Raw genomic sequence first — 17,791 nt, 5'->3', positions numbered from 1 at the left:
AAAATCAGCCTACGTAAACAAACCAATTGGTGTTAATAAAAGACAACACTAAACAATAATTTTATTGACGCTACTAATATATGACATAGAACTAATAAATCTGTTAATATATGCGAATAGACTGAAGTCCAGTCTAAAGAGAACAGTATAAGATGGCGACTAATTCGCCACAGCACTAAACACCCGGAACTCAGGACATGGATAGACCCACATGACCCCTCTGAACCAATCGATGGGGATCAGTAAAACGAGGGTCACGCGACTTCCAACAACCTATCAGGAACGCCCTTTTGAAACACGGAAGTGTTTCTAATAAATACGCGGCGTTTTGAAGGAGCAACAATCGAGCATACGCGCTGATTGTGAACGGGGGCACCGACGGACAATAACGATACGGGCGAAAGGTAAGAGGAATGGGCACCCGTTACAAGGGGAGAGCCTATTTAAGCGCATAGGAGATAATGCTAGAGACGAACTCGGGACCGGGGTGAAATGGGCACCCGGTACAAGGGGAGAGCCTATTAAAATATACAGGAAATAATGCTAGAGACGAACTCGGAACCAGGGGGAAATTTTAATATTGGAGCTTTCTCACAAGATGCAGGGATAATGGCTAATATTACCGATAATCATGAAAATGGATCTAATAGGGGAATGTATTGACAATGGGTTAAATATAAATAACCAGAGCCAAGACTACTTGGGTTATAGATAAGATGAGGACTCTTCCAGGGAAGATTTGAAACCACTTAACACAAACTGAAAGACTTAGATAATAATGAGATAAATATAAAAATGTTATACCACTGGGAATTAAATATATACTAATGAGAACACCAATGTTCTTTTCAGCCAACCTAAACAAAGTGTGAAGTGGAGTCCTATGGACAAGATAAAGTGGACACTATAACAGAAGACCCCCGTAGAACCCCTATGCGGGTTGGAATTATCACTGCATACCAAGTGAGTTAACAACCAAAAACTAGTGAAAATCCTATTTACCATATAACTAACCAATACCAGATAATACTTGAATTACAAAAATAAAAATATGACTTTATTCCCACAGCTATAAGAGAACAGATCTGGAAATAGGTATTTATGCATGAAATATCAATTACATATAACCACATAGTGTTTATACTGAAAACAACTATGAGCACGAGATACGTCACCATACCTCCGAAAAATGCCTGACACATGGTGTTGGTTCAGGGTGTTTCATACTATACGATAAGATGCATGATGGTCACAACAATTTTGACAAAACCCACTCCTTAATAAGTTTATTCAAGTACCTGATCTCTCCATCCTATACAGGATCATAGACCTCTATAAGGATATAGAGGTACATTATGTGTTATACAATAACAGAAATGTATTCAAGTAAACTGTGATTCTAAACCGAAAAGATGTGGGAATATACCTTATAATATGATAACTTATCAGGATGTGGATTGTATTTTCTCACTGAGGAGAAATGTTGGATAATGTGCTTTGTAACTTATCAATTGGACACTTGAGTGGAATCTTGCATGAAAGGGGCCACAAGGACTGTGTAATGTTGGGCTAACATTATATTTTATGGCCAAGAAGTTTACATGAAAATGGCAACATATCTTTTGTTTTGTTTATTTTGACCTTCTACAGCCTTGAAAAAGTCGTTGGGTTACACTCCCAGTCACGACGAAACACGTGTCGGCTGTGTGGAGAACTTCCAGCATTCAAGAATAAATATAATATGTGTATTAACCAAGACCTACGTACTGTGATTGTGTCAAAAGGGTGGCAACGCCTATACATAACTGTATTTTGATATACGTGTGCTAAGGAGTTTTTTCTGCTGAAGAGAGGAGGCTTCGCTGGCTGTAAATCACGTGTGTTCTCCTTCCTTCTAAATGATGCTGGACCCTGGGAATCTAAGGACCATCTGTGTTTAAAAGTGCCGGGCCAGCTTTTCGAGCTCTGCCAATAGCCACGTTGGCCGCATTAAAAACAAGCTTTGGAAAAGCCTGTAGGTCTCTCCTTTGGGACCTTATAAGTGTTTAGCCATGCAACAGTTGATGTTGTTGCACCAAGGATATTGTGCTGCATAACTAAATACTTATAAGGTCCCAAAGGCGAGACCTATTGACTATGCGAGTGCTTGTTGCATTTCCGAATGTCCCAATATAACTATTGGGACAATTTGAGAATGCAAAAAGTCTTAGTGCATCGGGCCCATGGTGAGGAATCTGTAGTTAGATTATACTCCAGCAAGAATGTTCCTTAAGGTAAGTAGGGGATTATGGTGTTAGCCAAAAATAACAAACAGTATATTAAGAAGCACGTAGCCATGTTGCTTTTTTCTTTCATAAATTCATTGCTCTACTTGCTCCATTGTTTGGAATTACATTTCTTATGTAGCAGTGGCTTTGCATGGCAGTTGAATTATGTTAATGAGAACCACGCTCTAAATACTGGTTACTTTGATATGTGAACTAAATGGGGTAGAAATATTTTTATTGAACCATTGCCATGCAGTAGAATGCCAGATTTAATTGATGATGTTTTTTGTTCCTTCTGTGTTGTAGTTATGGTCTCTGTGGAATTCACTTTTTGGACACTGGTTGCCTTGGGTACAAGGCCTACTACATTGCCCCAAGGAAAGGAACTGTCTGGGTAAGATGTCAAGAAATATGTATTACACAAAGCTCATTGTTTGTAAACATTGTAACTCGTGAGTTTGCACTACTAGCATAGCATCTTCCCCCATGTTAAACTGAAAAAAACAAATCCTATTGTATGAATCCTAAGAAATTTGCACTTATTTTGGATACATTAACCTTGTTGCACTAAATCAAACTCTGATATGTCCTCTGGAAAAATAGCTACGCCTATGTGATGCAACATAATGGTAAAAAAACATAATAGCATAATATGCAAACTAATTGTAAAAAATAGTGTACAAAATAATAGAATTATATCATAGATCTTGAAGTCTTCTTCTTGTACGTAGTTCTGGCAAACGCTTTAATTGCTTTTTTAAGTTTCATACATAATTTGTATTGAAGTCTGCATTATTCTTATCACAGCTCCAATTAAATGATTTTTATTAATGCTACACTGGTGAACTTTATTGGTATTTTGTTTTCTCAGAGTATCTCTGGTTCAGACTGGTTAAATAGCATTGTTGCTGGAGATGTCACTGGGGAGGTGATAGCTGCTGTGTTACCTGATCTCACCAACAATCCAACCAACGTCAAGCGACCATCTGAGCGAAGATTTGTATGTCAAATGTTTTATTTTATTTGCTTATAGCTCCCTACCCTTGCCTTAATCTTCTCTCACATCACGCATAAATAGTAGTGTTATTTAACCCTTTTGTGGATACCTGAGCAGGTGTTTGCATGGTCCGCTGGTCTGATATGCTGAATGTTTTATTGCAAATACACACAATAGCCCAGTACACTTAATACATGGAATGTAACAAATATACAGTCAAGAAATGTAGAGTTGTTTCAAAGATGAGTCGATGTTATGTTCCAATTCATCCTTTTTTTCATTGTTAAAAAACTTTTGAAACCGCCAACGTGTTTTGTCCCATCCAGGGACTTCTTCAGGGCTTATAATAAGTCAAAAAAAAATGTGTTCTGATGTCGCAATTCCTCATGTATCAGGGATGGGTATTTTTTCAGAATCAGTTTGTGCGCTTCCCCATAGGTTTAGATTCCATGTAGTTTTAACAGGTGATATTTATTTGGTAGAAACAGTATCCCGGATAATGTGGTTCCGGTCCACACAGTCCTCAGCAATATCAGTCCTTAGCAATGTCCGGATAGCGCACAAACTGATTCTAAAAAATGACCCATCCCTAATACATGAGGAATTGCGACATCAGAACACCTTTTTTACTTATTTTAAGCCCTGAAGAAGTCCCTGGATGGGACGAAACGCGTTGGCGGTTTCAAAAGTTTTTTAACAATGAAATATAAAGGATGAATTGGAACATAACATCGACTCATCTTTGAAACAACTCTACATTTCTTGACTGTATATTTGATACATTCATTGTATTCAGTGTGCTGGTCAATTGTGTGTATTTACATTTTGGGTAAGCTGGTTTTGTAGGACCAGCTTCCTAACCTTAGGGGGTATAGGGAATTGTGCCTCCAGCCCGTGGTTTTGCACCTTTTTGTTTCTACGCTATTGAAAAGGGAATTTAGGACTTGTGCTGGCATTTATGCTTTGATTCCCAACTTTGTGTATTCTGAATGTTTTATTGCCACTGACATGCTGTTAATCTCATTTGTAGATACTATTGTAGTAGTTGTGATAATCTGAGACCTTTTAAGACAAGCTTACTAGACAGCACATGTTGTGCTGGCTGTTGTGAAGCATATTGTGGCCATGAACAGAGAGGGGCTTGGAAGGCATTCCTTGCCATTGGTTGGCTTTCATTGACACTCACATTTGTCTGTTTATTATCCCTGTCCTATCTAATGTTTGTCCCTCCTATAGAGCATTGCCTCCTTACATGAGTATTTTTAACCGGTGTCTGTGCCCGATGTCTGGGAACTATTTTTCTTTTTGTATAAGCAGTAAGCACTCACAGAAAGCTGTCTTACTTGTGTACTTCGCTCTCCTTTCGTGCTGCAGCCTGTCCCTGTGTGCTTCTCCCTACCCCCTCCTTGTCACGGTCACCCGTGTGCTTCTCCCTGTTGCACTCTCAACACCCACTCTTCCCTAAATTACTTCCATTCCTCCCTGCTATTCCTGTGTTGCTTCCAAGTTCCTAACCTGCCCCTGCTGCTTCCTGGACACCCATCCTACCCTTGTTGCGGCCCACTTCCGTGACCCTTGGTGCTTGCCCTCTTTTGCTTCTGCTCCCCCATACGCTTTAAAAAACAAGCATTGGAAATGCAATAGGTCTCGCACCATTAGAGTTAGTGCTTTTAGAATTGTTTATGGGTTTTTTTTGTAAATGTTTAGCATTTTTGTTTCCTGTAGCCAATGCTAAAGAATTACAAATAAAAAAAAGCCATAAACATTTCTTAAAGCTCTAACTGAAATGGTCTGAGACCTATTGCACTGTGTGAGGGTGAGGGGTTGAGGGTGAGGGTGAGTGAGGGTGAGGGGTTGAGGGTGAGTGAGGGTGAGGGGTTGAGGGTGAGTGAGAGTGAGGGTGAGGGGTTGAGTGAGGGTGAGTGAGGGTGAGGGGTTGAGGTTGAGGGTGAGGTGTTGAGGGTGAGGGTGAGTGAGGTGTTGAGGGTGAGTGAGGGTGAGGGTGAGTTAGGGTGAGGGGTTGAGGGTGAGTGAGAGTAGTTGAGGCTGAGTGAGGGTGAGTGAGAGTGAGGGTGAGTGAGGGGTTGAGGGTGAAGGTTTGAGGGTGAGTGAGGGTGAGGGGTTGAGGGAGGGTGAGTGTGGGTGAGGGTGAGTGAGGGTGAGTGAGGGTGAGGAGTTGAGGGTGAGTGAGTGTGAGGGTGAGAGTTTGAGGGGTTGAGGGTGAGTGAGTGTGAGGGGTTGAGGGTGAGTGAGGGTGAGGCTGAGGTGTTGAGGGTGAGTGAGAGGTTGAGGGCGAAGGGTTGAGGATGTGAGGGTGAGTGAGGGTGGAGGGTGAGGGGGTGAGGGTGAGGGGTAAGGGTGTGGGGTGAGAGTGAGGGGGTGAGGGTTAGGGGGTGAGCGTTAGGGGGTGTGAGCGTTAGGCGGTGTGCGGGTTAGGGGGTGTGAGGGGGTGTGAGGCTTCGGGTGTGTGACGTTGCGTGAGTGTGAGTGTGTGTGAGGGTGAGTGAGGGTGTGAGAGGTGTTGTTATGCAGAGGGTGTGTGACGGTGTGTGAGGGTGAGGGTGTGTGAGGGTGAGTGTGAGTCATTGTGAGGTGTTGAGGGTGAGTGAGGGGTTGAGGGTGAGTGAGGGTGAGGGTGGGTGAGTTTTATAGCAGAGTAGCTCCTTTGTGACTCCTTGTCACCCGAACACTTTTTCCACTCTTGGGATTTGATACTAGTAAGCCGGTTGCACTAATACATCTGAACGTTATTACTGGTAAAAAAAAGCCCATAACTGGGAAAACAGAGTCTTGATGACATGTTTAGCCTAAGATTTAAGTATGTGACCTAGGTCCTGCCAACACTGATTTTTGGCTGCACACAGCTAATGTTTTTCCTAATTGGAACGTGACTTTATTTTACCTTTCTGTCACATTTGTTTACAGGTAGTGGTGTATAATGTAAAATATCCTACCTATTGAGAGTAAAATGCCCGCCAGTATTAGGTCAATCATGCATTTTATTTTACCATTCACTCACTATAACTAGAGTTTCTACCCCCATTAGGCAATAAATATGCAAATAGTGCGATTTGGGCAGGATTTGAAGTAGATTTTATATAATTTACAACTGAGTTGGATTAATTAAAGGCGCATTAGTGTTAGGCGGGCTGAGTCTAGAAATGCTCTTCGGGGGTGGGGCGGGGGAGGGGTGGTTGGGGGGTAGGGCTAGGACTTCCTTCCCTCTCCATTATTTAAATATTTACATCAATACAACAGAGATTACTGTGAACAGAACACACAAGGGAGGCGTTTACTTTACGCTGGCATTCGTTAGCTTACGGCTGATAATGTCTTTAGAAATAACATGCGTTGCATACACAGTGTCAGCACAGAGGTTTTGCTCTCAAAGGGGAAAAAATGCATGCCGTGCTCCTCACGCACCCCCTCTCCCCAACCATCTTAGTTATTAGCACCACCAAGGTTGAAAAGAGCAGAAAAGCAATGCCAATGAGAGGAAAGCCGTTTTGTGCAGGAGACAGTAAATGAAGACAGAAAGAAGCGGCTGGACTGACACAGAAAGCTCCGCGGTGTAGAGAAGGCGAGACTCCTGAACGCGAGTGTATGAGTACGAGGAAGAAGATCAAATAGAGAGTGAGTTAAGACAGGTGAGGGTGGGGGGTAAAGGTGTGGGGGTGGGGTGTTGGGAAAGAGCCCTTGCAGTCTGAAGGGGAAAGAGAAGTGCATCTGGCATAGGAGACTTTATCGTGAAGGATATTAGAGTGTGAGACAAAGGAGACGGCAAGGAGAGAGGTGAACAGTGAAGAAGTAGATGAGAGAGAGAACAGAGGAGAGATTTAGAGAGACAAAACGAGAAGGAGGGAGAGAGGCATAAAGTGAGGGACGAGAGAGAGGGGAAAAGAGTTTGCATGTGTGAGAGAGAGAGTAAGAGGCAACGAGTAGGAGGAGAGAGAGAGAAACATGAATGTGTGTGATCTTGTGTAATGTAATTGGGCGCTCATGTAAAGCGCTCCGATATCTTTCCGTCGACTTCACGGTAAAGCAGCAGGGAGTGTGCGCCATCATGTTGCCTTCCTTATCACGCTGCCCAGGAGTCAGAAGGTGGACAACATGGACAGCGAGAGGGGAGCATGGAATTTACAACTTGAACGGCTTGAGGAGGGGAGGGAAGGGCTAAAGGCAACAATGTCACCGGGTGAAAAAAAAGCGAAAGAGAAAGCAGGGTAACCTGACCCAGGAGGGGGGAGGAGGGAGGAGAAATGCGTCTCGGCCGGAGCAGGGGGCGGAGCAGGGAGAGCGGGCTTTGAAATGTACTTCACACGGCCGGCCGGTCGTGAAACTGAAAGCATGGCCGGCCGGCCGTGAAAGCCTTTGATGCCGCAGGGGGTGGAGCGGCACCAGCTGGGAGAGTAGGCCAGGCAGGCGGCTGGGGGCATGTGCACGCGCTTTTAAGCTCAATGCGCATGCGCATTGAGCTTAAATTTCTCGTGCACTGCAAGGAATCGCCACGATTCCTTGCAAGTTGGATAAAGAGTGGATAAGCCACCATAGTCTCGCTTGCTCGATGCGCATGTGCATCAACAGGCGAGACCTAAAAAGTAAATAAAGAGTTTTTGCATGTTGTTTTTTTTTTTTAGTCCAACTTGGATCAGAAATTACAAAGAAGAAAATAAAAGAAACCACGTAATTTTGTAGGAGCACGCATGCTTACTGCGCAAGTCTACACAATGATGTAGGCATGCACGTAAAAGTTTACTTTTTCTTCTTTTCTTTAGCCATGCTGCACAGCATCATGGGTTTATTTTACTAAAGCCAAGATGCACAGCCTAGGGAATGCTGTGCGTGCAGTATGGCTAATACCCATTGGCATAGCCATTAGGGCAAAAAGGCAAGACATATTGACTTTGCCACTACTTGTTAGCTTTGGTGTAGGCAAAGTCATTGTGCTTTTTTTAAAATTAAATTTTATTGTAAACAGTAAGATCTGCTTGTGCAAGTAATCATCTGCAAAAACACTTCATTACAGTAATTTCCTTACATTTAGCAACGGTCGACTTCACAATCCTCTCTCTATTATTACATATCATCTTCTGAGCCACTTTCTTCCTCGGGGGGGGGGTACATATATCTCCTCTATACATATTCCATTTTTCCCCATACAAGGCATTGTGCGTTTAACAAGTATACAGAGTAACCTCTGGGTTAGACCCCTTTAGATGTTCGCTTCTTTGGGTCACCATCATTCAGCCTTATTCAGCAGTTCTTCGCTTGAAGTGTCCTTCACACTTTGGGTCAGCGCACAGCGTCTTGTGAATGGTTACATTTGACATGTTTTGTCATTTTGCATTGGTGATTGGCAACAAATGAGTCTGTCTTTGACCATCTCTATGCAGTAACATGGCACCTACCTCAACAGTTGCCACTGTTAGTGTGACTCTGCATACTGTGATGCTGGCCCTGTAGACTGGTGTTACATGATGAAGTGTGATGATTCAGAGATTTTCAGTATTCACTTCGGACCTGATATTTCAGCAGTCAGTGCTCCCAGACCTAATGGCTCTGCAGCTATACGTCCAAGGTTAGAGACCCACTAAAGGCGCTTAATGACTTAAGATAACTGTGCATTACTAACATTTACAGTGAAGCCATACTTCCATGACAGGTTTCTATTGTGTGCCTGCTCTTTGCATGTGTGTAAAGCATTATAATGCTGTATACTACAAAATTATGCAACATATGTAAATATACTCGTTGGCATGATTGTTAGGGTAGTTTAGTGCTTGACGTAAACTAAAAATCAACTTTGCAGGTCAAGATCTTGAATGCCACCCAGGCCAACCTACAAAGCAAAGTTGTTTGAAGGGGCTTCAGAAACTGATGCCTAGCTTGTATAAATAAATAGCAAGAGAGCCCAATAGGTTTTACATTATGAGAGTTAAAAATACACCCATCTGTTTGAGTCCATTGACGTTTATTTTCCATGAACCCTTGTAACTGCTCTTGCCTCGGAGCTGTTTCCTTTTTTTCAGCTCTTTATTGTTTTTTCATCTGTTTTAAGAGGTTTCTCTGTGGATTAATTCTTTTAAATTACCGTCATTGACATCTAATAAGTCACCTGTGTTGTTCCCGATGGATACTGTTAACTGTAGATACCTCAAGCTGTCAAGTGTCTGATGGTAGTAAAATGTGCACAATATATGCCATAGAAGGTTGACATTCTTATGGTAAGGAAAAGTACTGCTATTGTTGTTGTGATTTGTTAACAAATGTAACAAAAACAATAAACAAAAAAAAACTGTAGAAACTCAAGTTGTGAATATTCCCCCTGGCAGCCGTCTGAATCCGTAAAATCAAAAGCAGTACTCCTGTGCGCAAATAGGTGGGGTTGTGCAGCTCCGCAGCAACTTTGCATGACAAGCTGGGCTGTATATTAGTGCTACCCTGGCACAAATTGACATCAGTTTCTTTATTTTCTTTTTACAGTGTGCAAGGGAAATATGTCACCGCCCAAAATGTCTGGATTTAAACCTTGTAGGTACAAGCACATGTTTGGGACTGATCCTCATGAAAGATACCTGGGTTTGGAACACAACTCCAAAGCATGCGACAGCTAGGCCCAGATGAATTTGCAGGCGAAACTCTGCAAAGCCAAGCAACAGAAGACTCTACAGCACAACTGGTCGATGTGACCTGTTCAGGCATCAGAACCGCTTCTGCTATTTAACGAAGCCTTTATGTATAACCCGCTTGGACGCTTGAGAAAAACCATGGTCTGGACCCCAGGTCAATAGGCAAGTAGCTCATTGCCGCAGACCAGCGCCAGGTGGCCCTGATGTTCTGACCCAACAACCAGTGTCAGATGTTGCCACAGGCATCCATCAGCAGGGTAAACCAAAAGACCTTCCCTACCAACCCTTCAGACTGAGAATCCAAATACATGAAGACCCTTGGCAAACACACATTCCCTTCTTCCAGCCTTTATTTACGATGTGGTAGTGCCAGCTACCTCCCAGAGTGCTAAACCCATGCTTTGTGGGACTTGGTTGGAATTTCAGTTCCGGAGGACATGTGGGTATCTTTAGCCCATACAATCCAAGAAGGCCAGGCTGTGGCAACGTTGTTATTAGGTCTGGCCACGGCAAAACTGATTACTTGGGCCGGGCAATGGGGGAAGAGTGTTGTGCTTTAGCTTCACAACTGGATGAGGCCTACAGGCTTTTCAGGGGATGTCCATACATCTTTAATGAAAATGCCGTTTGATGTCTCTCGCCTCTTCGGTGAGAAAGTCTCGCCACAGCCTATTCCTTTTGGCGTTTTTTCCCTAACAGGCAATTTTCCTTACAGTTCTGCCCCTTTCTGGGATATGCCAGGGGTTTTCAATATTACCAGTGCCAGACTCAGCTCCTTGCACAACAAACTTCTCAGGCAATTTGTGGCTGAGCCTGCAGGTCCCAGAAACAATGTTCAGGGCATCACTGACAACGTCACTGTTCTTCTGACGGCCACAAGCGCAGTACCACTTTAGTGTGTCATTTTGACAGACACTCCTGTAGGAGGAAAGACCAGACATTTCCTCCAAGAGTGGCGTGACATCATTTTAGATGCATGGGTTCTCTAAATTGTCCAACGAGGCTATGTCTTCCCATTTCTTTCTGCTCAACACATGATCCCCTCCTCATCAGCATAGCTGACTTAGAATGCCATGTCCATTTTGCAGCAGGAAGTGGAAGCACTTTTGGCATAAGGAGCCATAGAGGGAAGTCCACCCTTTGAAGTTGGAACTTTAAACTCTTTCTGCTACTTCCTTGTGCTGAATAAGGACGTATACCTTTGTCCTATTTTAGATCAGTGCCCTCTGCACGTCTTCTTTTCGAAAGGACACATTCAGGATACTCACACTTGCCCAGGTCTGGTCTATCCTGTAGACTGTGTGCTATCTTTGGACCTGCAGTACCCCTAATTATATATTCCGGTCGGCACACAAGTGTTTTCAGGGTGCCCGCTTTTGGCTTTACTAGTGCCCCTCTTGGGTTCATGAGAGCGACTACTGTAGTTACAGCATAAGTCCGGAGGTTGGGTGTTCCAGTCCTCCCCTAGCTTGGAAGCAAGCTCACAACAGGTAGTCCTAGACCACCTCCAGATGACAGCCATCTTTTTAACATTGTTGGGCTTCACTGTCAACATGCCTAAGTCACACTTGACTCCGCAGAATTTTCTTTTTATCTGAGCCATCTTGAATACAGTGCAGTTTTGTGCCTTTCCCCGGGAGCGCAGAGTCCAGGGCATTCGGTCTATGATCCTGATGTTTCAGCTTCTGTCCTGGATCTCAGTAACAATGTATATGAGGCTTCTCGGACTATTGGCAGCCTGCATCTTGCTAGCCAACCACACCAGATGACACGTGGGATCTGTAGTGAGATCTGAAGTCCTAGTAGGCACATCCATAGGGGAACTAATCGGATTCCAGAGACTGCAAAAGATCTGCAGTATTAGCTGTTAGTCCGCGTTTGGGCCAGTGGCAGACTCCTCTCCCTGCCCCACCTAAAGCTGATGGCGATGGAAGATGCTTCACTAGTGAGCTGGGGAGGCAATCTTGGATAGGGGGAGATCAGAGGACTCTGGTCTCTTGCGGAAACCCGCCACACATCAGTTTGTTTAGAGTTGCAAGTGATCTGCTTGCTGTTGAAGCCTTACTACCATGCTTCGGGGGAGACTTATATTTGTACTCGCAGACAACACTACCACCATGTGGTATTGCAACAAGTAGGGAGTAGGGACGTCTTGGGTCCTCTGACAGGAGGATCTGCGCCTCTGGAAGTTAATGACTCGCCAGGGCATTTTTCTGGTCATGAACCACCTTGCAGGATCTCTGAACGCTAGGACCAACAAACTCAGTTGCCAATGCCGAGGGGATTACACTTGGCAGTTACACCCAGTGTGCCCAGAGGTGGTGCAGTGGGGAGAGCCCTGGCTTGATCTTCCCACTATAGCAGAGCGTGCAGTGTTATACTGACTGAGATACTTGTGTTGGCATAAGAAGGCACTCTCCTGAGGCGCAAAGGCTCTCTTTTGGAGCAGCATGGAGCTGCTGTATACCTTCCCACCTCTATTCCTCCTGACTCAAGTTACAAAGAAGATCAAGATCAACCGGGCCATAGTCATTTAGTGGCTGCGGTTTAAGATTACCTGAGCTTGCGCCTTCATTTAAATCATGTTTTGTGATAATATTTCTTAAAAGTTTTTTGCATATTTCCGCTTAAGCAGTTTGTGGTAACTACAGTGGGACTTCAATTTGGTCCTCACATTTCTAATGAGCACACCATTTGAGTCAGTGCACAGTTGTTCACTATGTCTCTTGACCCTGAAAAGGGTCTTTCTGGTCGTGATACATCAGCTCGTCACATGAGGGTGTTGCAAACACTCTCGGTCCAGCTGCCCTACATGTCAATGTTTCCAGACACACTGGTGGTGAGAGCTCAAGCTGCATTTCTGCCAAAAGTAGTAATATTTTTCTAGGTCTTGCAGGTCTCACCATTCCTGAACTCTTTACCCCTCCTAATCCTTCAATACAATAGGAGTGAATCTATTGTTTGGACTCCAAGAGAGAGCCCTTAGTTTCTACATTGATCGCACCAGGGATAGGGTTGCCACCTCAGGAAGTTTTTACCAGTTTGGACAGTGTTTTTCTATGGAGGTCAGCAAAACAAAAAAAAATGGAAAACCTAACCATGGACCATCAAGTGGATAATCAACTCTGTGGGCTTCTCAGGGAGCAAAGAAAGGCAAGGCAGGAGAGAAACGATCCATATCTCGGCTGATAGCCCTCTGCATTAAAATCTGGTGAGCTCTAGGTAAGAAGCCGCCATCTGGAGGATTTAGGGCTCATTTCACTCAAGCTAAAGCTGCTACTCCTGTCCTGGATAATGTACCAGACTTCTAAGTTGTTACCAGTGCACACGTTCCCAAAGTATTATTGCCTTGACAGTCAGGCCCGTCGGGATGGGCATTTAACCCATTCTGTCGTGCTGGACTTTTTAACCTGAGCCATTCCACAGACCCAACACCTTCGAAAGGTATTGCTTGGGTATCTATTCACAATATGAGTAATCTGAGGTTAGAAATAGCAATCAGATGAATAGGTTACTTACCTTCGGTAACTCTCTTTCTGGTGGAAACCATCTTACTGCATATTCATCGCCCTCTCACCTTCCTTTTGTGTAGAATGGCCTCCTTTCCATCTAAAAAGGTCCCAAACTAGAGATGTGCACGCTGGATTAGCCAATTAGTCAACAGGGTCTGTGTCTGAGGCTCCAGACCGGCCTTTGAAAGCTCGGATGTCAGCACTCCTGGGTGGCACTTTTATGCTGTTCAGTTCGTAAGTTTCAGAATGTAACGAGGTTGGTGCAGAGACATACGACCTTTCCTACACAGTTGTATTACTTTTGAGTTTCCGGATCCAGTCAGACTGGGAAACTATTCACAAGGTGCGGAATCTACCTTGTTATTTCGTTCACCAGAAAGTGCGTTATCAAGTATTTAGTGTTTTTTTCTTGCCCTCATTTTTTGTGAAGTACCCATTCTGCTGGAGGAAAAGGGCTTCTGGAGACTCACACAAAGTGTGAATATTTTGTTTACCATCTCCTCACTGTGGAATTGTGTACATTTTGCTCTAAAATGACCAAAAGGCCGGTGGAAACACAAGGAACTAATATAAAGAGTGTCCATGGGTCTCATATCTGTGATTGAAATCTTCAAACTCTGTATGGCTTCAAAAAATATATAATATATATATATACTGGTATGAATAGAAAAAAGATATCCCTCGAGTGTGAAAGATACCCATCAGTAGCTGTCCGTTACCGCCCTTGTCATCATCTGGGTCTCCTCAGATATGAGACCCATGGACACTCGTTGTTATATTAGTATCAAGTTGGGGGTTTTGTTTGTGCATGGTCTTTAAATGTACCCTAGGACCCTTACTGTATCGGTGTTGTTGATGAGGAAACACAAGGAAGGCATGGGAAAATGGAAGACAAGAAAGCAATAGGAAAGAAAACAGATCAGCAAGGTCTACAGGGAGCCTTCAGTATTACTGTGACCAGGCCTGCAACCTCCAAGTACTCTCATAGAGGGAGGTCCATATAGAGAAAATCAAGGAGTAAAAAAGAAAACATTGACATGGGGACTCTCATAATCTTTCATTGCGTCAAAGTCTTTCATGTTGATGAAAGCAGCAGACCTCGAAATGCTTGCTGTCATAAACAGTTTAGCTGTCATCATTAATACATGATTATCATCATGTCCTGACGTTTCAGCATACCTTACCGACATCAGCTTCACATTTCCCGCGGATGAGTTCCACATTTCTAAATCACTCAGTGTCATACTATCTCTATCACGGCATCACTCAGTCACTTGAATCAGCATCAAGAATTTCAGCTGCGGTCCGTCTCCAAAAATAACTTACACTCATAAGAAGAGATTACTGCCTTCTCCTTACCTGTCTCCACAGTCACTCACACCTACTAGATTTGCAATTACATTGAGAAATCCACGGCAGACATCTGTAAACCCTCTCAACCTGCCTTCACTTTCTGAAATGGTTTCACTGCACACTTTGAGGTCACCCAAAAGAAAGACGCCATAGACGTCTCCTTTGTCTCAAGTACCCCCTTCTCCATTAATGGATCTGGATCCACAAGTACACGAAGTGAGCATCTCTCTCCGATGTAAGAGAAATGTCATCCTACACACCAACATCGTTGAGGGCTTCTCCTTCAAAAGTCAAACCAAACTTGAATCTATGTCAAGCCGATTTGTGGCTCAAGAGGGACAGAATTCCCATTCTAGTGCACTAGCACATTTTTCATACTAGATGTCTGGATGTGCACTATGACCCTATAGGATGCATATCTCCACATTTAAGTCAAAGTGACAGTAATTTCCTGTGATTTGCAATTGGCCTTTCACACTTTCAATACACAGTGGTACCGTTTGTGGACTGAAGTCTACTTCTATGATATTCTCCAAGTGAATGACAGTATTGCACACCACCTCTGTTGTCACAAAATATTTTTCTATCCGTATCTAGACAACTGGCTGATAAAAGGCTGCAGTTCCCAGAAAAAGACACACAAGACTTGCAAATGACAATAACACCCCACCTTCAGGTTCTATCTTATGTGGGAGCAACATTTTAGACATAGCGTTAAGAAAAGTGTTTCCTTTGAAAAACAGAGTACTGTCCAAGTGGGAGAAGTGTCATCTGTTGAGGGCTCTGAATCCAATTGCTCTTCATACCTTCTTGCTGGAATCCATGCACTCTTTCGGTTTCATTGTCCCAAAGGAAAGACTGCAAATGAGACAACTTTAGCAATGTCTGTAATATCCGTGGTCTCAAAGGAAAAAATAAGGGATGACAATTTTCAAATTTCAATAGTACAATCTACAGAATCCTCCAGTAAATGCTATAATCATGGATGCATCCATGTCAAGTAGAGGAGCCCTATAGATCTGTCAAGGTTTAGAGTTGCAAAAGGAAAGTTGAGGCACATTTTTTTTCTGAAAGCTCAGAATAGTTTTTCTATCTCTCATGACTATCTCTGATGGTAAGCAAAATCTTAATTCAGACAGACACCACTATAGTAATGCATTACCTAAACACAGCAGGAGGCACAAGATTGAGGTGCAAAAAAATTGGACTGCGCCTCTGATGAGGTTAGGGTGTTAAGAGTCGTTCCCTTAACAGGAATTTAAAAAAAACAAGCGGACCTCCTACTGGGATTCAGTTTCTCTGAGCATTGCCCTTTGGATAGCTGCTCACAAACTTTACTGAATTTCTTTCCACCTTTCTACTAACTCCAACAGTCCTCTTGAACCTTCAGAATTGCCGAGCAATGATCATTCTTATTATTCCAGAGTAGCCCTGAGAGTGATGGTTCCTGGAGTTGCTGCAGATGTTGTTAAAACCATAGAGACTGCTGTGTAAACCAAACTGACTCGCTAGAATACAGTGTTTATTTCATCCTTGAATCTTGAGATCAGATAATACGTGTGAGAAGTTGGCCTGGTAGTTGGTGTTCACTATTCTAGTGATCACCTTGCAACAGTTCAAACAACCCTTATGGTTGTAAGTCAACCTTATAGACGAGCTATCCTAGTGGTAGCGTGGACAGAACAGTCTTAGGCTAAAAGACTCTTGAGGGCGTGTAAAGCCAGCTGTTTTACCATATGTAACCCCTTGAATATCAAATGAAAGGACACCACACAGGATATATATAAAATATATATGTATTTATTTCTAAAACACACCTCTGAACTCTTTGAGGTCAGAGGCCAAAGCACATAACAAGACACTTAGTTATTATACGTTAAGTTGCACAATTTACGGTTAGGCCCTAGGGGCGAATGCCTAGGGCCTAGGGAATCTCTGGGGCTACACTATCTCAACAATAGGTTAGAAGTGGGAGGCCCACAGGCGGCGCGTGCAGTGTCTTTACACGCTCGCGGGATTCAATGCAAAGTCAATGGGAACTTAGAAGTTAGATTTAGAAGGATTTAGGGCACTTCCGGTTTGGCTAGGAGGAAACAACTAGAGACTTAGACACTTGGATAGTCAATACCCTTGGGAGCACCGAAGTACTCGCGTTACCTCACCCACGGACGGCGGGTGTATAGGTGTGAAGATGTGTCTGGTTTAGTCGTTGAGTACTATGGAGACCTGGAGAAAAGATGCTGCAGGGGACCAGGAGGAAGATGTCTGGGTGGATCCAAGGGTGGATCGAGGATGAAGAGGACCTGAAAGTACAGGGGACAGAGTCTGGGTCACTAGCCAGTGACCAGGTTGAACCAGGAAGGAACCAGACGACGTTGAGGAGCAATCAGGTGCTGTCTTGAAGCTTGTCTTGGCATCCATGTAGACCAGGAGGTGTCGACAACGACCAGGTGCTGGAGACGGGCTGTCCCACGAAGGTTCTGCCAGATGGAGGGGTCGACTTCCGGATTGGAGTCAACAAGCCTTGGCAAAGGCACCCCACGCAGGATACAACAAAGGCTTCTGGTGCAGACCAGCAAGGTGTGAGGTGCTTCACCTTTGCAGGGAAGCAAGGGCCAGTCTGGAGCAACCAGACCAGCGAGGTGGTTCAAAAGGATTGTCGTCACAGAGGCTACTAGCCAACGGGCGAGCAACCGGACAACGGGTCGAGCAGAGCAAATGCAGAAGGGCCCCACGTAGAACTCGTGGAGTGTGTGGGGCTGATCTTCGTCGCAGATGGACCTCGGGATCGGGGCTTCTCAATCCCCAGTACACAGCTTCGAGGGTGCCTCAGGAGCTGCACAGATAGCAAGTTGCAGGCTTTTCAAGATGTACAGTCCCACGTGTCTCGTCGCCTCCACGGATCTCAGCTGTGCTGCAGTCGTGAAGAGAGGGTCAGAGAGGTCTGGAAGTCTGGGTCTTGTCAGGCTCTGTGCTCGGGTTCCGGCGGGAACGTCGACAAAGCAAGCTGCTGATTTGCTGGATGATGCCCGG

The 17,791-nt window shown here is 44.1% G+C and overlaps 1 protein-coding gene across 2 annotated transcripts in view; it reads left to right on the top strand.

Moving 5' to 3' along the window:
• The window catches only part of GTF3C2 (general transcription factor IIIC subunit 2), a 908,247-nt gene that overhangs the window by 750,523 nt on the left and 139,933 nt on the right, over positions 1-17,791 (top strand). For both annotated transcript variants that reach the window (XM_086928162.1, XM_086928163.1), the window contains exons 15-16: positions 2,574-2,661; positions 3,139-3,267. In XM_086928162.1, coding sequence (XP_086784288.1) covers positions 2,574-2,661; positions 3,139-3,267 — 217 coding nt within the window. The remainder of the gene's footprint in view (positions 1-2,573; positions 2,662-3,138; positions 3,268-17,791) is intronic.

The sequence above is a fragment of the Lissotriton vulgaris genome, chromosome 6, assembly GCF_964263255.1.
Source record: "Lissotriton vulgaris chromosome 6, aLisVul1.2, whole genome shotgun sequence".
NCBI lineage: Eukaryota > Metazoa > Chordata > Amphibia > Caudata > Salamandridae > Lissotriton > Lissotriton vulgaris.
Note: the sequence above shows the minus strand (reverse complement) of the source record. Positions and strands in the feature narration are given on the sequence as shown.